At 50.2% G+C, this 23252-nt stretch overlaps 1 protein-coding gene and 1 long non-coding RNA gene across 2 annotated transcripts in view; both read left to right on the top strand.

Annotated features, from left to right (window-relative positions):
* Positions 1-23252, top strand: part of GALNT13 (polypeptide N-acetylgalactosaminyltransferase 13) — a 40640-nt gene that overhangs the window by 10657 nt on the left and 6731 nt on the right. Inside the window, exons 5-10 of the mRNA XM_050976995.1 lie at positions 1719-1737; positions 3982-4263; positions 8233-8413; positions 14144-14283; positions 16900-16998; positions 19308-19442. Coding sequence (XP_050832952.1) covers positions 1719-1737; positions 3982-4263; positions 8233-8413; positions 14144-14283; positions 16900-16998; positions 19308-19442 — 856 coding nt within the window. The remainder of the gene's footprint in view (positions 1-1718; positions 1738-3981; positions 4264-8232; positions 8414-14143; positions 14284-16899; positions 16999-19307; positions 19443-23252) is intronic.
* LOC127059820 (uncharacterized) lies at positions 18244-18947 on the top strand. The gene is made up of 3 exons (XR_007777993.1): positions 18244-18471; positions 18502-18656; positions 18883-18947. It is a non-coding gene; the product is annotated as an uncharacterized LOC127059820 (long non-coding RNA).

The following is a 23252-nucleotide window of genomic DNA, read 5'->3' as shown; positions in this document are numbered from 1 at the left end:
TCCAATGTTCAGGAATTCCAAAGATTTCTGCCTATTCAGCTCCCTCTGTTAATTTGCTGCAAACAGATTTTTATTCACATTTTTTTAAGAATTTAAGGCAGATATTCCCAAGGATTTCTGAGCATTTTTGAGTTTTGAACCTCAGTGATTTGCCCTTAACCCCATCCCATCCTCTTCCAAATGTTCAGGAATTCCAAAGATTCCTGCCTGTTCAGCTCCTTTTGTTAATTTGCTGTTAATGGATTTTTATTCCTGTTTTTTTTTTTGGATTTAAGGCAGATATTCCCAAGGATTTCTGAGCATTTTTGAGCTTTGAACCTCAGTGATTTGTGCTTAACCCCATCCCCTCCTCTTCCCAGCGAGTTCCAAAGGATTCTGAAGATTTAGGAATTCCAAAGATTCCTGCCTCTTCAGCTCCCTCTGTTCATTAGATTTTTGTCCCATTTTTTCGGAGTTTAAGGCAGATATTCCAAAGGATCTTGAGCATTATTGAGCTTTGTCCCCCATTGATTTGCCCTTAACCCCATCCCATCCTCTTCCAAATGTTCAGGAATTCCAAAGATTTCTGCCTATTCAGCTCCCTCTGTTAATTTGCTTTTTAGTCCCATTTTTTTGGATTTAAGGCAGATATTCCAAAGGATTTCTGAGCATTTTTGAGTTTTGAACCTCAGTGATTTGTGCTTAACCCCATCCCATCCTCTTCCAAAGGTTCAGGAATTCCAAAGATTCTTGCCTGTTCAGTTCCCTCTGTTAATTTGCTGCAAATGCATTTTATTCCTGTTTTTTTGGGATTTAAATTCCCATTTTTTCAGAATTTAAGGCAGATATTCCAAAGGATTTCTGAGCATTTTTGAGCTTTGAACCCCAGTGATTTGCACTTAAATTCCTGGTTTATTGCTTGGAAAATGGGATTGATAACAGAGCACCCTGAGGGAAAAATGATCCAAGAGCGTGTCCTGACCTCCTCCATTTAATTGCTGGAATCACAGAGTGGAACAAAACCTCTTCCAAAATTGCAAATGGAGCTGAAAAGGGAACAAATGGAATAAATCCCTGGCCATGGGATGTTTGCTCAGCTCCAAAGGCTGCTGGGGCTTCCTGCAAAATTCCAAAAGAGACCAGGAAAGGGTTCCTGAGTGGATGGAATGGATTTAATTCTGGGAAGGGGGAGAATTCCAATACTGCAGATGGAGGGAGGGACAGCTCAGGGATCAGTCCAGGCAAGGGAGGGGTGGAAGAGCAGGAAAAACCTTCCAAAATTGCTTTCAGAATTCCCATTTCTGTCCCTGATTGTCCTGGCAAGGCTGGAAGTGGGGAAGGGCAGATTTGGGGTTGATTCCCAGGAAAACAAGCAGGCCCTGGCTGTCAGAGCCAAGGGAATTGTTTTCCTCCTGATCCAGCATTTCCTTTCCAGGCCAGCAGCTCTTGATTAAAGCTCAGGTGTGCGTGGAAATTGGGAAAATGAATTATCCTAACGAGCTGCAGGGCCTTGCTGAGCTCCATCCATCCATCCTTATTTCCTTACCTAGAAATGGAGCTGGGCTCAAAATTAATCCCAGTTCAGGCACTCAATTGCCTCTTCAAAATTGATAAAGCAAAATAAATGGAGTTTGTTGAATTCCTTTCTTTTTCCCATCAGTTTTTGGCTGGAATTTTGAGGGATTCTCTGGATGGGAAGCAAAGGGGGCAGAGGGACAAATGTCACCTTTGTGCCACAGTTGTCACAAAGAGCTGAGAGTGAAGGGTTGGTGCTTTAGGTGGGATTGAAATCTCAGGTTTTAGTCCAAGAATTTCAGTCTTTGGTGTCAGAGAATCCCAAAATCCTGGGCATTTCCAGGCTTGGCACAGCCCACTTTTGTGGATATTTCCATGCTTTTCCCTCAGTTTTTGAAGCCGAAGGCATTCCAGGCTGGGATTAGAAATACTAAAAATATGGACTGTGGTCCAGGAAATGGTTTGTATAAATTAGGGATTGAGAGGGAAAACATGGGATCAAATCCTAGGAAAAAGACAAGATTAGGTATCGGGAATGTGTCAGGATCATGGAGTTTCCTGGGCTGGAAGGCACCCACAGGGACCATCAATCCAACCCCTGGCCCTGCAAGACATCCCAAAAATCCCCCCTGTGCCTGGGAACGTGTTCCAAATGCTCCTGGAACTCTGGATATTATATTACTTATTATCTTGATATTATATTAATATCTTGATTAGGAGTAATTAAACTTGGAGTTGATTGCAGTTAATTAACCCTGCCTGGGTGGTGAACAGCAGGGATTGAGGTCGATCCTGGTGCCAATCCTTTATCCCTGGATGTATCCCCAGGGGTCTGGTTTAGTGGGATTTTGTGCTGCTGGAGCCCTGCCTGGGCTGGGATCCCTTGGGAAGAGCAGGATGAGGTGATGCCATGGGGAGCTCCAGGGCTGGAATCCCTTTGGAATTCCTCTTCCTCTCCCATCAGGAAATCCTGGCATGGGCTGGGGCAAACCTGGGATTGCTCCCGTGTTGTCTGTGCAGGAATGGGAATGCTGAGTCAATCACAGCAATTCCCAGGAGCTGCCAGGGGATTCCACAGGGAAAAGATGCAGAGCTGAGGAAAAAAAATTATTTTTACAGTTTAAAAACCAGTTGAAGGCCTTTGATCTTCCCGGTATTTTGGTGGAGGGGATTTTCCAAGGAAAGCTCTGCAGGTCTGGTTGTGTCCCATGGAATTCCCATCCCAGGGAACATTCCTGCCTGCTGCATTCCCCTGTCCCAGGAGCTGGGCTGGGGATCAGGGCACGAGTTAGTGAATTTTCCAGAGTGGAGCTCAGCACTCCAGGTTTGTTAGGGAGGCATCTGGGAAGTGTTTGGTTTCAGAAGGCAAAGGACACTTGGGGCCTTGGCCAGAATCCAGGTCTGTGTGTCCAGGTCAGTTTCATCCTTCTAACCTTGCCTAAGGCTCAGGCTTGGAAAAAATGGGGAATTTTCTGTCAAGCAGAGAGTGTCTCATCCCAGGGGAAGGGAGAAGGAGGAATGAGAATGTTGGGATTGGGGAGGATCTTCAATCCCATCCCAACCCATCCAGGGACACTCCCAGTGTCCCAGGCTGCTCCAGCCTGGCCTTGGGCACTGCCAGGGATCCAGGGGCAGCCCCAGCTGCTCTGGCAATCCCAGCCCAGCCAGGAATTCCCAGTTCCCAATCTGCCACCCATCCCTGCCCTCTGGCAGTGGGAGCCATTCCCTGGCTCCTGTCCCTCCATCCTTGTCCCCAGTCCCTCTCCAGCTCTCCTGGAGCCCCTCCAGGCCCTGCCAGGGGCTCTGAGCTCTGCCTGGAGCCTTCCCTTCTCCAGGGGAACATTCCCAGCTCTCCCAGCCTGGCTCCAGAGGGGCTCCAGCCCTGGAGCTGCTCCAGAGCCTCCTCCCAAGGGTCACTCCCCCAAATCCCACAGGTTTAGGGCTGCTGGGACCTCAGCAGAGGGGCTGGGATCAGCTGGGCCCCCAGCCCCCTCTGGCTGTGCTGGGACATCTCAGAGGGAAGCTGGGATTGGGATTGGGTTGTTCCCTGCCAGCAGCTGGGCTGGGCATTGCTGTGGCATTTCCATTTCCAGGGGAATTCAGCCATCCCTGGGATTGCCTGTTTGCAAGGATTTCTAATCCTCTTAGCTGAGCCCTTCCTGCTCCTTTGGTGCCGTTTTGGGCTCCCTCTGAGGCAAATCCCAGCCGTGAAACTCCTCCCAAATCCATTCCCAATTGGATTTGAACTGCTGCTCACTCAGGATGCCCAAATCCCACCCAATTTACCCTGACAGTTCTCCTGAAATAATCCCTGGAAATGGGAGCGTGGCTGGGCCCAGCTCTGTGGATTTTAGGGAAAAGCAGAGAAATCCAGTTGAAATTGTCATTATTTTTCCTTGGGGCGTGGCTGGGCCTGAGATCCACGGATTTTGGGGAAGAGCAGGGAAAACCCAGTCAAAATTCTCCTTTTCTAGTTGTTCTCCATAGAATTCCTGTGTGGTGAAATGTGCTGTAAATTCCAGAGTGTCCTTTAAAAGGTCTTTTTTTCTTTTTTTCTTTTCTCTTTTCTTTCTCCCTTTTATTTTATATTTTTTTTTCTTTTATTTTCTTTTCTGTTTTCCTGTGTTTTTTCCTGTTTGTTTCCCACCCAGGACCCCAACTATGGCTGGTGGCCTGTTTTCTATTGACAGGACCTACTTTGAAGAGATAGGAACTTACGATGCAGGAATGGATATCTGGGGTGGCGAGAATCTTGAAATGTCCTTTAGGGTAATTCCTGTTTTCCTTCCTTTTCTTTCCCCCCCCCCCCCTCCCCCAAAAATATCCCCCTTTTTGTGCTGTCATTCCTTCAGGGAGCTCCTGCTTTAGCTGGCCTGCAAGTCATGAGTTCCATGGAATTTTTGGAATTTGGGGGAACCTCGTTGGGGTTTTTTGCTGCGTGGGATATTTTGGTATTGAGGGGTTTATCCCTCCAGAATTCCATGTATTTTAATCATTCCTTCACGGAAGGAACGGGGTGCCCAGTGAAGGTTTGATAGGGATTTATGTTAAAAAACAAAATGAAAAATCCGTTTTAAGACGTTTTGGGAATGGTGACATCGTGGACTTGCAAGTTCCAGCTGGGATTGTGGGGCTGTGCCAGGGAATCTCCTGTCCTGCTGGAAGTGCTGGTGCTCCTGCTGGGAGAGGGGTGAGCCACAGGGAAATGCCTCCAGTCACTGCCCTTGGGGTAGGAAAGGGGGAAAGGGAGGCCTGGCTGAGGAACGGTTGGAAGGGATGGTGGGAATGGCTTTGGATGTGTCCCAGTTTCTGGGTTTAGTGATGGGAATAACCCCCAGGATCCCTCTGGTGCCCACAGCCCATCCTGGCAGTGTCCTTTACCCCCTTTTCCTGTCTTTTCCCTTCAACCAGGACCATTTTCCTTGCCAGGGACCCCTTGGAAGTTTTTTAGGGAACAGAATTTTCCAGGGAAGATCAGCTGGGAATTTGAAAGCTTTTCCAGGCCATTCCTCTGAGCTTTAATTGTTCCCTTTGCAGGAAAAGCAAAGGGTTCAGTTCCCCTCCCAGGCCTGGATGCTTCCAGTGAGGAGATTCCCACTTTTTTTTGCTCTTTAAATCCTAAAACTCCTCCTGGGGTGTGCCAAGGCCCCCGTGCAGGAATTCTTGTCTGTGGTTTTCCAGTTCCACAGGAGATCCCTGGAGCAGGGAGTGCCAGGCACAGTTGGAGCATTCCAAAGGTGCTTTCCACCCTAAACCAGAGAAGTGATGGGCTCAGGGAGAGGAAGGAATGCAGGTTCTGCCACGGGAGGGACAGGGAATCACCTGGGGCTGATTGTTGGGATTAGTTGGAGCCTCTGGAAGGAAAACCAGCTGGAAATCCGGGGATGTTTTGTGTGGCTGTGTCAGGGACACCAAAGGGTTCAAATCCCAGCTGAGGAAACAAATCCATGGGAAACTGGGAGCCAGGAGAGCTGAGGGGTCAGGGAGGTTCCTCCAGCTGCGGGATTTGGGAATTTCTCCTGTCAGGAAAGCTCTGGGACAGGGCTGGGATTGGAGTGAGGCACAGGGGGGTGTTCCTGGAGCTGTTCTTACACCCAGGACTGGGTCACCAGAGGGAGGGAGGAGATTTGGGATTGGTCAGAATAATAAAAATAAATCCCAAAAAATGAAATAAACCCAGCCTGCCCCCCCACATTTTGTGAATTCCTGAATCCTCATAAATGTTATCCAGTGCCTTTGCTTTCCCTGGATCATGTCTGTCTCATCTGCATCCAGCTCCAACATTATCCCTAAGAATAATTCCAAGGATTTCCAGCTTTTTTGCTCTCAGGGGCTTTTCCAGGAGGAGCCTCCATGGGGTATAATTTGATTATTTTGGGAAAATCCATGTTTTTTCTTTTAGCTGCTGCTTGTTGCTGGTGGCTCTTTAATGACTCCTTTCAGGAATGTCTTTTAATTGGGGGAAAATAATGACAATTCCTGGCAGGAATCTCTTACAGCTCCAAGGGTTTGCTTTAGTCAAGAAAACCTGATTTATTCCTAAACTTTATTTTTATTTATGGAATTACTGATTTTTCTTTTCCTATTAAATTCTCCAAGTGGTTTTATCCCACTTGGAGATTGCCCTGAAAACTTAAAGCTTTGAAAGGATTTCCTATGGGAATCAAAAATGATCTGTCCATCAGAAAAAGAAAATTCCTGTGAGATTATTCCTTGGGATAATGCAGGCAGGGCTGGGAAAGGGAACGTGAGCTCTGGGTGGGGTGGGATGGGGTTTGTTTGGGATTTCTGGCACTGCTGGAAGTGCAGGAAGGACAGGGAAAAGGGGATTTCCTCAGGGATGTGGCAGTGGAGTTGTTCTGATCTCTGGAATTCCTGCTGGGCTGTTGTGGGAATTGTGGCAGGAAAAGGTGGGGAGCAGGAAGGGTTAATTCCTTTAGATCCCAGTCAGAATCCTGGCTCTGGAGCCAGGCTGGAGAGCTGGGAATGTTCCCCTGGAGAAGGGAAGGATCCAGGCAGAGCTCAGAGCCCCTGGCAGGGCCTGGAGGGGCTCCAGGAGAGCTGGAGAGGGACTGGGGACAAGGATGGAGGGACAGGAGCCAGGGAATGGCTCCCAGTGCCAGAGGGCAGGGATGGGTGGGAGATTGGGAACTGGGAATTCCTGGCTGGGCTGGGATTGCCAGAGCAGCTGGGGCTGCCCCTGGATCCCTGGCAGTGCCCAAGGCCAGGCTGGAGCAGCCTGGGACAGTGGGAGTGTCCCTGGATGGGTTGGGATGGGATTGAAGGTCCCTTCCCACCCAAAGCATTCCAGAATTCCCTGACTCCCTGGGGTCACCACAGCGAGGGATGAACGCACCCCATGGTCCATGAGGAGCAGATCCCTGAAACCCCACAGTTCTTAGCCAGGATGGGAACTTTTGGGAAGCAGTCCCATTCCCAGGGAGTGTCCCAGAAAGTTGGTTTGGGATTTTTTAAAAATGCTGAAAAATTCCTTTTCCCAAGAAGAGGGTGCAGGTTCCCCCACATCCCATCCCAGCTGGCACAGGGAGCAGAGTGCTCCAAGGAGAGCCAAAAATGGGCTGGAAAAGTGTCCAGGAGCAGAGGTTTTTAAAAATGGTGGAGTGGGAGGAATTCCCTCTCAGCTGGAATGGGAAACCAGCAGGGGAATGCTGGGATTTGGGATGGAGGGTGCCTCAAACTGGGTGTCCTCCTTCCTGGTGTGTCCAGTTATTCCCAGATTGCTCCAGGAGCACATCCATGGTGAATATTTGGGATTTACTCCCTGGTGTATATTGGGGTTATTCCCAGATTTCTCCATGAACTCATCCTTGGTGTGTATTTGGGATTTATTCCACACTCCCAGGTTGCTCTGGGAATGCATCCCTGGAGTTTATTTGGGGTTATTCCCTGGAGTTTATTTGGGGCTATTCCCTGGAATTATTTGGGGTTTTTCCCTGGAATTATTTGGGGTTATTCCCTGGAATCCTTTGGGGTTATTCCATGCTCCCAGGTTGCTCCATGAGCACACGCTAGGTGAATATTTGGGATTTTCCATGTTCCCTCTGGAATTCCTCGGCCCCCCTGATCCCAAAATTGCCCCTGAGTCCCTGAGCAGTTAACACAGGGATGTTTCCCTGCTGATCCCACAGATGCCCATCCCTCCTCATTCTCATGGAATTCTGGAGATGCAGGGAGCCCTAATTAACTAAATCTGCCTTGGTTGCCATGGGAACTCGGGTCCGTGTCAAGGAGCTTTAATTCCAAGATTCCACCAGAGCTCCTGTTTAAAACTCCCCAAAAACTCAGGGATTTAACACCAGGAGGAGTCTGGGAGTAAAAGAATTGTGATAAAATAATTGAAGTGAAAGGTTGAAATAATTAAAATATTTGAATTTGAAATAAATAATTGAAATTTAAAACTGGAGAGAAATATTTGAAATAAATAATTGAAATAAAAAACGGAACTAAATTTATTGAAATAGATAATTGAAATAATTAAGTTGAATAAAATATTTAAATTATCTAAAATAAATAATTAAAAGAATTTGATCCTTCTGGCTCCTTAAGGGGGAACTAAAGCCCGGGCCAGAGGTTGCTGTAACTCCTGACCCAGAGCTGGGAATTGTTCCCGTGGGCTAACCCAGAGGTGTCTGTGAGCCCGTGCCAAGTCTGTGCCAGGCTCTGGAGGGATGTGCTGGCTCCTGGCAGTGCCCTGCAGGTGCCCCGTTCCCCTCACAGGTCTGGCAGTGCGGGGGCTCCCTGGAGATCGTCACCTGCTCCCACGTGGGACACGTGTTCCGCAAGGCCACCCCCTACACCTTCCCGGGGGGCACCGGCCACGTCATCAACAAGAACAACCGCAGGCTGGCCGAGGTCTGGATGGACGAGTTCAAGGATTTCTTCTACATCATCTCCCCGGGTACGGCTGGTTTGGGGCCACCATCTCCCGGGGCCGTGGGGCCACCATCTCCCGGGGCCGTGGGGCCACCATCTCCTGGGGCCGTGGGGCCACCATCTCCCGGGGCTGTGGGGCCACCATCTCCCGGGGCTGTGGGGCCACCATCTCCTGGGGCTGTGGGGCCACCATCTCCTGGGGCTGTGGGGCCACCATCTCCTGGGGTGTGGTCCACCATCTCCTGGGGCCTTTGTGCCTACCCATCCCCTGTGCCGTGGGTCCACCAACTCACCCTTGCCGTGGTTTCCACCATGTCCCGTGGGCCGTGTTTGCCACAGGATCGTTGGGGCTGGCTCCGGTTTGCTGAGCCCCCATGCTCGTCGCTGTTTCCTCGGAATCCACCAGGGGAGCCCTGGTGCCATGGAGATGGCCTCACTCTGCAGCCTTCTGGGTTGGGCCACCAGTCTCCCTGTGGGTACCGTTGGTCCTCGAATCTCCATTCTCACATTTTGCCCCATCTGCCCTTTTCCCTTGTGACCACAGCCCCGACTTTGCAACCTGCACCACAGTCTCCAAAGGGGAACATGCCTGGCACAGCGTTTATACGCTGGGAATGTGAGAACTGTCCAGTCATAGTTTGGCAGTGGAAAAGGTCTCTGAGGTCCTTTGAGTCCAACCAACCCCTCACTGCCCAGGCCACCACTGCCCCACGTCCCATGCTGAGACACTATGCAGCGCGGTGAAATCCCTGCATGGATGGGACCCCCCACCTGAGCACCGTATCCTGCGAATTGCCCTCACAAATCCCCCTGAGTACGGCCCTGGGGGGCAAGCTCTGAGGAGGCAGTTCCACTCTTGGCTTTTCCTGTCCCTGTCCCTGGGATCAAGATCCAATCCATCCCCCTGGGCTCTGGGGACCTCTGCAGGGCAGGGGGAATGGAATTCCAGCGAGATGAGTGAAAAGAATCCCTGGGGGATCCCTCTTTGCTCCAGGCTGAGCCCTCCCGCCAGCTTCCCTTCAGGGGGTTCTCCAGCCCCTTCCCAGGCTCCCCTTCAGGGGTCTCCAGCCCCTTCCAGCTCCCCACGGGATTCTCCAGCCCCGGCAGCTCCTCAGCTCGACCTTCAGGGATTTTCTCCAGACCCTTCCCAGCTCCCTCAGGGATTCTCCAGCCCCTTCCCAGCTCCCTCAGGGATTCTACCAGCCCCTCAGATTGTCACCTTCCCGGACGTGTCTCCGCTTCAGCCTCCCTTGATCGTCTTCCAAGTGTATTTATTTTAATATCTCCATTAATTAATAGATAAAATATAGTGAGGCTGTTCCCCAGCATTGAGAAGCAAATGGAGGAGAAGGGGGAAATAAAATGAACATTTTCATGGAAATTCTCCATAAAAAGAAGTGGGAAATCATAGATTTTGTTTTTAATAGGACATTCCTAAATATAAAAATGCATTTTAAAATATTTTTAATTTGCTTTTTGATCCTTTTTCCTTCCTGTTAATGAGGGAAGTGGGGATCTCTGGATAATTCTCTGGGAGAACAAAGGAATTTGCCTGTTGGTAATGAGGGCTCTGTTGTCTGGCACAGCCTCATCCCCCAGCTCCTCTGGGAGCTGATTCATCCCATTCCTGAGCTGAGATCCCAGGAGGGAGGAGCCAGGGGCTGCTCCCAGTGGGAAGTAGACTTCTCAGCATAATTAGGGGCACACCTCATAATTACACCCCAATTAAAAGTCTGGGGAGATCTGGTTCCCTGGGAAAACAGAATTCTGCTGGAGGAGAGCTCAGCTCCAATTTTTGGGATATTGAGTATATTTTGAATTGGTGCCTTCTCCTGTTTATGTGGGGATAACAGGAAATCTTTATTTGTGCTGAGATGAGTCAGGAGCCAGAGCTTTTAATAAAGCCAAGCTGGATTTAAGAAAACCAGGAAAAAAATCCGAAGCACGTGATCCGTGATTTTCGAGTGAAGTTCGAGGCTAGAAGTCGAGTATTAATACGACGCACTTGTTGTCGGCGGCGGTGTCGCCGCAAATTCGCAAGTTTCGGCTGGGGGTGCTGAGGCGGAGCCTGCTAATTTCTTGGGGGGACGCAGTTGCTCCGCGCGGACCGCCCCCCCTGGGTGGGTGGCTCATGGAATGTCTTGGCGGGGGAGGTGAGTGGTCTGTGCGGGTCGCTTGAATTCATCACGGGCAGCTATTAACCCTAGGCGACCCTTTGCACATAAGTGAATTCTTCCTCCTCATAATTTATCATCTATGTTTTTATGTGGTGGGTGAACAAAGGAATTAGAAATTTTTAAAGAAAGAATGGGGGAGGGGGGGGGGGGCGGGGGCTGGGGGGGGGCGGGCCTGGTGCTTCTTGGGAAGAGCCTTGTCAGGACTGCAGTCACAAGCCAGATTTACTTCAGGGAGACGCTTACGATAATCTGGATGGCTCATGCGAGATTAAACAAGCCCCCTTTCGTAGGAAAGAAATGGGGACAAGGAAAGGGATATATATAATTAAATCTGGAAATCTAGGAGCTTGCCAAGCGTTGTTGGGGATGGGGGCTCTGTCCCAGCCTGGTGGCAGAGGAGGATGGTTCAAAGATCCTGGGAACACTGGGAGCGGATTTTCCTCCAAATCACAGAAAACCTCACAATTGTCGGCGCCTGCAAAAAAGGTTTTCCCTGCTCGTGTGTTGGGGGCAAAAAAAGTGGGTTTGGGGATCCTCTCCTGGTGTGGAAATTACGATAGGGGGGGGGGACACAAAAAGAGCGCACGTAAAACAAATCGAAGGAGGAGGGGGGCAGCGCGAGTAGGCAGGAAGCGAAATGAAAGAAAGGCGGAAAGGAAGGCAGGGAAGGGACGTAGGACACCGGGAAGAAGGAATGGGAGGGAATAGAAGAGGAGGGTAAGGAAAAAAGGAGTTAAGGAAGGAAAAGTGGGGAAAGGTAAGGGAGGAAGGAAGGAAGAAGGGAAAGAGGGGAGGTAAGGAAGGAAAGGAGGGAAAGGAGGAAGCTCTTCCTATTTTAGGTTTCGCTGTCCGGCAGGGTAAAGGGGCGTAGCAAAGGCACAGGCCAGTGAAGGAAAGGAAGGAAGGTGAGGACCGGCCAGGAAAGCGAGGCAAAGGACGGAATGGGACGGGACAGGACTAGGTCCGGGACGGAACGACGGCAGGAACGGCCAGGCGGCAGGCGGCCCTGGGCCGGACAGACGCCGGCCCGGCAAGGCCAGGACAGGCCCGCCGGCCAGCCGGCAGGCCCGGCCGGCACACGGCCGGCCGGAAGCGGAACGGGAAGCCAGAGAAGGCAAGGCGGCACGGCGGCCGTAAAAAGAAGGCCCGGAAGGAAGAAGGACGGCCGTGCGATAGGGCACGGCCCCGGCAAGGACAGGAGGCAAGGAAGGCCAGGATCGGAAAGGAAGTACATCGGAAGGAAAGTAAGGGACGGACGGACGGACCGGAAGGTAAAGTGAAGGAACAGGAGGCCAGGAAGGAAAGGCTTCTCGGATAGAAGGAAAAGGGACAAGGAAAGGCCGGAAAGGGACGGAAGGAACGGAAAAGGCAGGGTGACGGAGAAGGGATAGATGGAAAGGGGAAGGAGGCGGAAAAGGGAAGGAAGGAAGGGGATGGAAGGGCGGAACAAGGAAGGGAGGCAGGAAGGACGGAAAGGAAGGAAAGGAAGGCAAGGCCAGGGAAAGGAGCGGAAGGGGGAGGAAAGGGAAGGAAAGGCCGGCACGGACGGGAAAGGAAAAGGAGCCACAACCATCCATCCACTGGGAGCTGGTGGTTCTGAGCTGGTTTGGAACTGGAACCCCGGGGTGTGTGGGCACAGCAGGAATTCCCCCATGGAAAGGGGGCTCAGGGATTGGAACTGCCCAGGGAGGTTTGCAGTGCCCATCCCTGGAGGTGTGCCAGGAATTCTGGAGGTGGCACTCAGGGCTCTGGGCTGGGGACATTGGGCACAGCTGGGACTCCATGGGCTGGGAGGGCTTTTCCAGCCTCCATGATTCCATGCAAACCTGTGTCCAGGTCCTGCTGATGCCCAGCCAGGTCTGGCTCTGTGTCTGCTCCTTGGGGACCTTTTGTGGTGGCTGGAGATGGACACAAAGAGCGGGAAGAGCCATGGGATGCTCCAAGGAAATCCAGCTCAGGTGCTGGCCTTGGGCACTGCCAGGGATCCAGGGGCAGCCACAGCTTCTCTGGGAATCTGTGCCAGGGCCTGCCCACCTTGTCTGAGTAATTCCTGTCAGGAGAGTGCAGGGAAAAGTGATTTGTGAAAATGTGACCAGATTCCTCTATTATTTTGGGATATGAAGAAATCAGTGAATTCTGCAGTCCTGCCTTTCCAGATTGATAAAGGAAAGAAAAAAAAAATTCCAAGCATTTCACTTGGCTCCATTAATTAATTAATTAATTAATTAATTACCTCCATGGAGAGGCAGCCACTCACCCCTCACACCCTGCTGCTCCCAATCCCAGCACAGGCATTGCAATCAAGAGGAGCTGGGGGAGGCTCCAGGATTTTCCCAAAATGTTTGATGGGCTGTTCTCTCCCCATTCCAGGAGTGGTAAGGGTGGATTACGGAGATGTTTCCATCAGGAGAGCCCTGCAGGAGAGTTGGGATTTTCCCCAAATGTTTGATGGGCTGTTCTGTTGCCATTGCAGGGGTGGTGAAAGTGGATTGTGGAGATGTTTCCATCAGGAGAGCCCTGCAGTGGAAGTGGGGCAGCTCTGAGATTTTCCCAAAATGTTTGATGGGCTCTTGTGTCACCATTGCAGGTGTGGTGAAGGTGGATTATGGCGATGTTTCCATCAGGAGAGCTCTGCAGAAGAGTTGGGATTTTCCCCAAATGTTTGATGGGGTGTTCTCTCTCCATTCCAGGGGTGGTGAAAGTGGATTGTGGAGATGTTTCCATCAGGAAAGCCCTGCAGTGGAGCTGGGATGGCTCTGGGATTTTCCCCAAGTGTTTGATGGGCTCTTGTGTCACCATTGCAGGTGTGGTGAAGGTGGATTGTGGAGATGTGTCCGTCAGGAGAGCCCTGCAGTGGAGCTGGGGCAGCTCTGAGATTTTCCCCAAATGTTTGATGGGCTCTTGTGTCACCATTGCAGGTGTGGTGAGGGGGAATTAAGGAGATGTTTCCATCAGGAGAGCTCTGCAGAAGAGTTGGGATTTTCCCCAAATGTTTGATGGGCTGTTCTGTTGCCATTGCAGGGGTGGTGAAAGTGGATTGTGGAGATGTTTCCATCAGGAGAGCCCTGCAGTGGAAGTGGGGCAGCTCTGAGATTTTCCCAAAATGTTTGATGGGCTCTTGTGTCACCATTGCAGGTGTGGTGAAGGTGGATTATGGCGATGTTTCCATCAGGAAAGCCCTGCAGGAGAGTTGGGATTTTCCCCAAATGTTTGATGGGCTCTTGTGTCACCATTGCAGGGATGGTGAAGGTGGATTGTGGCGATGTTTCCATCAGGAGAGCCCTGCAGTGGAGCTGGGATGGCTCTGGGATTTTCCCAAGTGTTTGATGGGCTGTTCTGTTGCCATTCCAGGTGTGGTGAAGGTGGATTGTGGAGATGTTTCCATCAGGAGAGCCCTGCAGTGGAGCTGGGATGGCTCTGGGATTTTCCCAAGTGTTTGATGGGCTGTTCTGTTGCCATTCCAGGTGTGGTGAATGTGGATTACGGAGATGTTTCCGTCAGGAGAGCCCTGCAGTGGAGCTGGGGCAGCTCTGGGATTTTCCCCAAGTGTTTGATGGGCTCTTGTGTCACCATTGCAGGTGTGGTGAAGGTGGATTGTGGAGATGTGTCCGTCAGGAAGGCCCTGCGGGAGAGGCTGGGCTGCAAACCCTTCTCCTGGTACCTGGAGAACGTGTACCCCGACTCGCAGATCCCGCGGCGCTACTACTCCCTGGGAGAGGTACAGCCTGCCCCGGGGGGTGGGCTGGGAATGGAGGGCCATGGGGAGGGCAGGGACCCAGGAGGGCAGGAAAGCAGGAAAGGAAGAGAAACCAGGAATTGCAGGAAACCAGGAGTAGAGGACACCAGGAATTAAAGGAAATCAATCCGTCCAGGAAACCAGTAGTACAAACCAGTAAGTAAAGGAAGAACTGGAAACCAGTAAGGGAAGGAAACCAGTAACTTACAACAAAGCAGGAAGTCTAGGAAAGCAGGAAAACCAAGAAATAAAGGAAACCAGTAAGAACTGGAAACCAGTAAGCAAGAAAAGCAACCTTACAGGTAACCACAAGAAACCAACAGGTAAAGAAAACCAGTAAATGCAGGACACCAAGAAGTGCAGCAAACCAGTACTGGAAACTGGTAAGGAACGGAAACCAGTAAGTACAGCAAACCAGTACTGGAAACTGGTAGGAAAGGAAACCAGTAACTACAGCAAACCAGTACTGGAAACTGGTAAGGAAAGGGAACCAGTAACTACAGCAAACCAGTACTGGAAACTGGTAAGGAACGGAAACCAGTAACTACAGCAAACCAGTACTGGAAACTGGTGAGGAAAGGGAACCAGTAACTACAGCAAACCAGTACTGGAAACTGGTGAGGAACGGAAACCAGTAACTACAGCAAACCAGTACTGGAAACTGGTAAGGAACGGAAACCAGTAACTACAGCAAACCAGTGGTACTGGAAACTGGTAAGGAACGGAAACCAGTAACTACAGCAAACCAGTACTGGAAACTGGTGAGGAAAGGAAACCAGTAACTACAGCAAACCAGTACTGGAAACTGGTAAGGAAAGGAAACCAGTAACTACAGCAAACCAGTACTGGAAACTGGTAAGGAAAGGGAACCAGTAACTACAGCAAACCAGTGGTACAGGAAACCAGTGAGTAAAAGAAACCAGCAATGCAGGAAACCAGTAAAGAAAGGAAACCAGTGAGTAAAGGATAAACCAGTGGTACAGAAAGGCAGCAAGAAGTGGAAACCTGTTAGTAAGGAATACCAGCAGGTCCCAAAAACCAGCAAGTGCAGGAAACCAGTAAGGACCACAAAGCAGTAAGTAAAGAAACCAGTAAGTGCAGGGAGCCAGGAGGTGTCCAGAGCCAGTGGATCCATTCCCAAGGGGATGAGGTGGCTTTGGAGCCACAACTCAGGGCCTGGAGTTCCCTCCTTGTCTCTTATTCCTCTTGATTTCTTATTTCTCTCTAGTTCTGTTTTTTTAAGTCCTTTTCAAGAAGAGGTTGCAGTTCCAAACACATTCCCTCTCCTTAAAAATCTCCCTTTAAATCAAGTGTCTGTTCCAAATGTTCACCAGGCACATTTATCTCCCAAGTGGAGCAGGAGATTGGAAAAGTGAAGTTTGGGATTAATATTTTGACACAATGAATATGCAGCCCTTGAGGGGAACCTTCCATCATCATTAATTGCTTAGAAAGAGACTAGAAATGGCTTTTTTGGGATTTTTTTTAAAGAAATGTTTGTTCAGTGAGTGTTTTCCAGCCTGGAGCTGAGGGTCAAGGACATTGCTGGTAATCACCAGGATCTGGGACCACCAGGAGCTGGAATTCCTTTCAAATTCAACAATTCACAGTTAAAAATACTGTATTGAGTCGTTCCTATGCTGCCTTCTAAAAGCTGTGGAATGGGTTGATTTGAGATGATGGAATAACAATGAAAGGATTTGGTGATGGAATAACAATCCTGGAATAACACTCTGAGGAGAAAATGGCTTTTTTTTGACATCCAGGGATGTGATTTCCCACTGAAATCTGCCATTGTAGGCAGGAATAAAAGGCACTGGAGGATTCCAGGTTTAATCCTGCCAAAATAAAGGGAGATGGGGGTTTCCAGCAAGGAAAGGACTTGTCTAGGGAATGTCAAATAAAGTGGGATTGTGCCACGTTGTCAGGCTGGAAAATGGGATGAGAAAGGCAGACAGAAGGGATTAGAACACCTGATCTGTGCAGCGTGGCCTCAGTTCCCATGGAAACAGCAGCTCGGGCAGGAGCTGGGAATTAAAGCTTGGCTCTTCCAGTGGAGCAGGAAAAGGGAATTGCAGCCTTAAAGCCCACGGAGCAGCAGAGAAATGGGGGATTTTTAAGGCATTGGAAGTGCATTTTTTGGACATTTTCCTGCTTTTTAGAAGAGATTTGGGCAGGATTTGATCCATCCAAGCTGGAGCAGCATCATTATCCCATAAATGATCCATGGCCTGCCCTGGATGGCTCCTCCTGGGCTCGAATCCAAGGGAAAATGGTGTGAGTCAAAGGGGAGCAGCACCAGGGCTCCCAGTGCATTTCCCAGGTGGATGTTTTGTTGTTTTCTGGGACAAACAGGGAGGGAAAGAAAGGAGATTTGGACAGATTTGGGATGATCATCCTGAATTCCCTCATGGCTTGACATGGAGCAGTGAGAGGTGTCCCTGGCCATGGATGAGCTTTGGGGCCACTTCCAGCCCGGACCATTCCCTGGGAATGTGTTCTGGGAATGTGTTCTGTTCACAGGCTGCACATTTCTGCACAGATCTGGCAGGTCCAGGAAATACTGTAAGGAATATTTCACCTCTTTCCTTTCTCCAGATCAGGAATGTTGAAACCAACCAGTGCTTGGACAACATGGGCCGCAAGGAGAACGAAAAAGTGGGATTTTTCAACTGCCATGGCATGGGAGGGAACCAGGTAAACAAAACCAGGGAAAAGTGGCTTATTTGTCCAAGAATTCCTTTGGAACATTTTAAATACCTGTTTCAGTTCTATTTTAGATTTTGTGTGACAGTAGTATCAAAATAATCAATGGAAATTCCAAAATACTTTCCATTTCCAGCTGAAGGATTTTAAGAGGACTCAGCCATTTTTTTTTCAATTTCAGCTCCAGATTTTGGGGGAATATTGGTGCACATCCAGTGAATATATTGAATAGAATCCTGCTCTCATTTAATAATAAATGTAACATTCCAGACACAAACTTTAGGAAGTGTGATCAGGAATTTGAATTTATTTTTGTAAAAATGAAATGGGCAGGAACCTCCATGAACGTGGCTGGATCCATCTGTTCTGAATGTGTGTAGGGAAGATGAATATCCAGGATATTCGTGGAAGTTCTCTGGTGGAATTCCAGTTGTGGGGGCCTGGGGTGTTTCATTTGGAGGGGCTGGAAAGGGAATAGAAAAGTGGATGGAATTCGTGGGTTTCTGACCAACTGCTCCATGTTAATTAGAACAAAATTTGCATATTCCAGTGGATATTCAAATTAGCATGGCTGCTCCAGATGGGGTTTGGGATGTAAATTATAATTAAAGGACTTCTAAGCATATTTTAAATTGACTCTATTTTAATTAATTAGAATTTATTATTTATGTGTAGAATTTTCCAGGGGTGGTGCCAGCCTGGCACGCTCACAATTCCCTGATAGCTCTGGTGTTCCTGACACCTGCTCCTGGCCACATTCCTGGTGGGAATGGCTGGGATGCTCCATGTTCCCATCCCTGATTTATCCTGGAGGTTCATCCCAGCTCCTGCCATCTCCTCCTGTCACTTCCTCCATCCTCTCTGGAGCTTGGCCTCATTCGCTGCCTTTTGGCTGGGAAAGCCTTTCCCTTCCCCTGAATTCCCATGGATTTCTCCAATGTAAAACCTGTCCCTTCCCCTGAATTCCCATGGATTCCTCCAATGTAAAACCTGTCCCTTCCCCTGAATTCCAGTGGATTTCTCCAATGGAAAACCTTTCCCTTCTGCTGAATTCCAATGGATTTCTCCAACCTTTCCCTTCCCCTGAATTCCCATGCATTCCTCCAATGTAAAACCCGTCCCTTCCCCTGAATTCCAATGGATTCCTCAAATGGAAAACTTTTCCCTTCCCCTGAATTCCCATGGATTTCTCCAACCTTTCCCTTCCCCTGAATTCCAATGGATTTCTCCAACCTTTCCCTTCCCCTGAATCCCGTGGATTCCTCCAATGTAAATCCTTTCCCTTGCCCTGAATTCCCGTGGGTTTCTCCGAGGAAGGGCTCCAGCCCTCCAGCCCGGGTTCCCAGCCCTGAGGCAGCCCCCGTGTTCCAGGTGTTCTCCTACAGCCCTGTGTGTGTTCCAGGTGTTCTCCTACAGCCCCGTGTGTGTTCCAGGTGTTCTCCTACAGCCCTGTGTGTGTTCCAGGTGTTCTCTACAGCCCCGTGTGTGTTCCAGGTGTTCTCCTACAGCCCCGTGTGTGTTCCAGGTGTTCTCCTACAGCCCCGTGTGTGTTCCAGGTGTTCTCCTACAGCCCCGTGTGTGTTCCAGGTGTTCTCCTACAGCCCCGTGTGTGTTCCAGGTGTTCTCCTACAGCCCCGTGTGTGTTCCAGGTGTTCTCCTACAGCCCTGTGTGTGTTCCAGGTGTTCTCCTACAGCCGTTTCCAGGTGTTCTCCTGCACGCCCTGTGTGTTCCAGGTGTCCTACACCGGTGGTTCAGGTTCTCCTACAGCCCGTGTGTGTGTTCCAGGTGTTCTCCTAAAGCCCGTGTGTGTTCCAGGTGTTCTCCTACAGCCCTGTGTGTGTTCCAGGTGTTCTCTACAGCCCCGTGTGTTCCAGGTGTTCTCCTACAGCCCCGTGTGTGTTCCAGGTGTTCTCCTACAGCCCCGTGTGTGTTCCAGGTGTTCTCCTGCACCCCTGTGTGTGTTCCAGGTGTTCTCCTACAGCCCTGTGTGTGTTCCAGGTGTTCTCCTACAGCCCTGTGTGTGTTCCAGGTGTTCTCCTGCACCTGTGTGGTTCCAGGTTTCCTACACCCTGTGTGTGTTCCAGGTGTTCTCCTACAGCCCGTGTGGTTCCAGGTGTTCTCCTACAGCCCCGTGTGTGTTCCAGGTGTTCTCCTACACCCCTGTGTGTGTTCCAGGTGTTCTCCTACAGCCCTGTGTGTGTTCCAGGTGTTCTCCTACAGCCCTGTGTGTGTTCCAGGTGTTCTCCTACAGCCCTGTGTGTGTTCCAGGTGTTCTCCTACAGCCCTGTGTGTGTTCCAGGTGTTCTCCTACACGGCGGACAAGGAGATCCGCACGGATGACCTGTGCCTGGACGTGTCGCGGCTCAACGGCCCCGTCCTCATGCTCAAGTGCCACCACCTGAGGGGCAACCAGCTCTGGGAGTATGATGCTGAGGTATCCTGGGCCTGGGGGGTGGTTCTGGAACAATCCCTGCATCCCTGGGGCTGGAAAAGCATTCCAGGGCCATGGAGTCCCAGCTGTGTCCATGCCCACCTTGTCCCCAGCCCAGAGCCCTGAGTGCCACCTCCAGAATTCCTGGCACACCTCCAGGGATGGGCACTGCAAACCTCCCTGGGCAGTGCCAATCCCTGAGCCCCCTTTCCATGGGGGAATTTCTGCTGTGCCCACACACCCCGGGGTTCCAGTTCCAAGTCAGCTCCTGGGGAAATCCTCCCGAATTTGCCCAATTCCGTGTTTCCATCTCACTTTAAACAATTCCCACAGGGATTTCTGTTCACACCGAGTGCCACCTGCAGGGATGGGCACTGCAGACCTCCCTGGGCAGCCCCTGCCAAGGCCTGAGCCCCTTTCTGTGGTATTTGTGAGGCTCCCCAGGAGGAGGAAGGAATGACTCTGACTCTGACTCTGTGTTCTCAGCAGGATAATTTATTATTTTCTGTTGCTGTGTTCTGTTAAAGAATGCAGTACTAAACTGCACTAAAGAGCACACAAGGATACAGACAGAGGGCTAAAAGTCAATAATGGAACTGTGACTGTCTCCAGAGCCCTGGCACAGCTGGGCCACAATTGGCCAAAGAGTGAAAACAATTCACAGGAACCAGTGAAACAATCTCCAACCCCATTCCAAAGCAGCAAACACAGGAGAGGCAATCAGAGAATTATTGTTTTCCTTTTTCTCTGAGGCTTCTCAGCTTCCCAGGAGCAAAGCCCTGGGCAAAGGGATTTTATCCAGAAAATAGGATAGTGAAAAATACTTCCCCCTTTCCATGGGGAAATTCCTGCTGCTGACCCCCCTGAGGCTGGAAAAGCCCTCCCAGGTCATCAAGTCCAAGGTGTGCCCCATCCCCACCTTGTCCCCAGCCCAGCCACACCCAGGAATTCCTTGGGCACCTCCACCCTTCCTGCCTGGAAGGCTGGAATTCTTCCAGTAAAATACACGCGGGGAATGTGCTGGTTTTTCCCTTAAATCCAGCAGAATTTCCCAGGAGTTCTGTAAAACCCAGCTCAGCCATGAGATGGAGCTCCTAAAACAGGAATGCTCCATGTTTTTATGGCATCTCCCAGGATTGGCTGCTTGTTCTCCAGGAAAACATCCCATTGCATTCCCTGTCCCTGGATTTATTGAGCAAAGCTTTTTGTTACCAATTTTCCTTGGAATATTCAGATTTCAGCTGTCCGTTTTCCCTTTCATTTCATTATTGCCATTAATATATATTTGTTAGGGTATTATTAACCTCCAGACATTCCTGATATCCAGCACTTTTTTTCCCAAGGAAACAACCAGTTGTGTTATTCCAATTTATTTTCCCAAGAGAAACAATTACAGCCTATTTCCTGAACCCCTTATATTCATTAATTTGATTTTCCAGTGGAACTACACTGATTTTTCCTTACCTTGCTTATTCAGGCATTGCATGGAGAGATTTGGGGTGGTTTTTAGGAATTTTTAGGAATTCTGCCTTGGCAATGGACAAGAGGGCCACAGCTGAACATGAAATAATGCTAAAAAGGGGTTTCTCTGAGGGATTTTCATGGAATTTTCTACAACTTCCTGCTAGTATTAATATTTTATGATTTCCTAATTTAATTTGTGGCATTTAATACTGAGGAGATTCCAGGCTCCCACAGCTGGTGATTCCCATGGTGACATCTGGGGAAACCTCTGGATGTGGAGAGGGATGAGATCCTGGGACGTGACACACACGAAGGGATCCAGGGAAAAAATGAAGTTGGGAATGTGTCACAGCTGATAGGGAGGAGTTTAATTCCTTGTGGATGGATGGTGGTGTCAGGGTTTATTCCTGACAGATCCCTCAGGGTTTATTCCTGACAGATCCCTCAGGGTTTATTCCTGACAGATCCCTCAGGGTTTATTCCTGACAGATCCCTCAGGGTTTATTCCTGACAGATCCCTCAGGGTTTATTCCTGACAGATCCCTCAGGGTTTATTCCTGACAGATCCCTCAGGGTTTATTCCTGACAGATCCCTCAGGGTTTATTCCTGACAGATCCCTCAGGGTTTATTCCTGACAGATCCCTCAGGGTTATTCCTGACAGATCCCTCAGGGTTATTCCAAGGTTGCCAGAGTTCCAGGAGTGTTTGGAGAATGCCCTCAGGGATAGGATGGGATTGTTGGGATATCCTGGCAGGGCTAGAGCTTGGATCAGTGATCCCTGTGGATCCCTCCCTGCTCAGAATTCCATGTTTTTTTCCTGGATGATTGCCACTGTTTGTCCCCAGTCACGGTGTCCCTGCAAAGCTGTGGAATTTCCATCCAGGGAGAGCTGAGGGGCTGCACAAAAAATGTTCCTTGGATCACTGACTCCTCTTTCCTTCTGTCTTCCCCTCCCTCAGTATTTTGGGAAATGGGAGTATAGCTTTGAGGTAAGTCTGGTGCAACCCCTGAGCCAAATCCCAATCCCTGGAATAGCTCCTGTAGCAGTGCCCTCACTCTGTGCTTCTCCATAGCTGCTGTTCCAACATTCCAGAGCTTCCTGCTCCCTGAGCCAGCCTGGGAGAGCTGGGAATGTTCCCCTGGAGAAGGGAAGGCTCCAGGCAGAGCTCAGAGCCCCTGGCAGGGCCTGGAGGGGCTCCAGGAGAGCTGGAGAGGGACTGGGGACAAGGGATGGAGGGACAGGAGCCAGGGAATGGCTCCCAGTGCCAGAGGGCAGGGATGGGTGGGAGATTGGGAACTGGGAATTCCTGGCTGGGCTGGGATTGCCAGAGCAGCTGGGGCTGCCCCTGGATCCCTGGAGTGTCCCAGGCCAGGCTGGACACTGGGGCAGCCTGGGAGGTGTCCCTGCCATGGCAGGGGGGGATTGGGATGGGATTGAAGGTCTTTCCACCCCAAACCATTCCATGAATCCAGGTACCAGGAAAAACCTGCTGAGATTCCCATGTGAGGATATTTCATACCCTGTGGACACCAGAGAGAGAATTCCAAGTCCTGTACTGATGGAGCTCTGCTTTCCCTGGAAGGATTCACGGACAGGAGGGAGCAGGGAGTGCTGATCCAGGGGGATCCAGCCCTGCTGTCCCTGCCCGTGACTCCAGGTGACATTTTAGGGACACTGGGCTCTGGTAGCTTTAGTGGCTCCCTTATCCTCACGTCCCTTTTTCCATTCCCAAACCAAAAACATGGAAAAAGAGCAAGTGAGGGGTGTGGGAAGAGCATTCCACCTCAGGGATGGGGTGAGAGTGGGGAGACTTTAGGGAAGTGGAAGCTCCCCTTCATCTCACCCCACCTGGAACTGGCACTGGAAAGGAACAGCTGGAATTGTGGGAAAAAACCAAACCCTGAAATGTTTAATGAATTCTGGTTTTAATTGGGTAATTCCCAAATGGTTTCAGGGTGGTTTGTGCAGGAAAAACCCCATCTGTGCCCAGATCTTTCCAGGGGGGAATCACAGCCATCCAGAGGGTTGGAGAGGCAGGACTGGGAGCCGTGCTCCAACATGGATCTTGGGAATGGGCTCAAGAGCAGGGAGGGAATTTTGGGATATTTGTGCAGAACAAAAGCCATCCCTGCCTGGATCTTCCCAGCAGGGAATTGCAGCAATCCAGGGGGTTGGAGGGGCAGGACTGGGAGCCGTGCTCCGAGCTGGATCATGGGAATGTTCTCAAGAGCAAGGTGGAAGTTTTGGGATATTTCTGCTAGGAAAACCTCATCTCTGCCTGGATCTTCCCAGCAGGGAATAGCAGCAATCCAAGGATAGGGAGAACAAACCACAATCCACTCGGGA

The sequence above is a fragment of the Serinus canaria genome, chromosome 7 (assembly GCF_022539315.1).
Source record: "Serinus canaria isolate serCan28SL12 chromosome 7, serCan2020, whole genome shotgun sequence".
NCBI lineage: Eukaryota > Metazoa > Chordata > Aves > Passeriformes > Fringillidae > Serinus > Serinus canaria.
The sequence above is the reverse complement of the archived record's forward strand: the minus strand, read 5'-3'. Positions and strand labels throughout refer to the sequence as shown.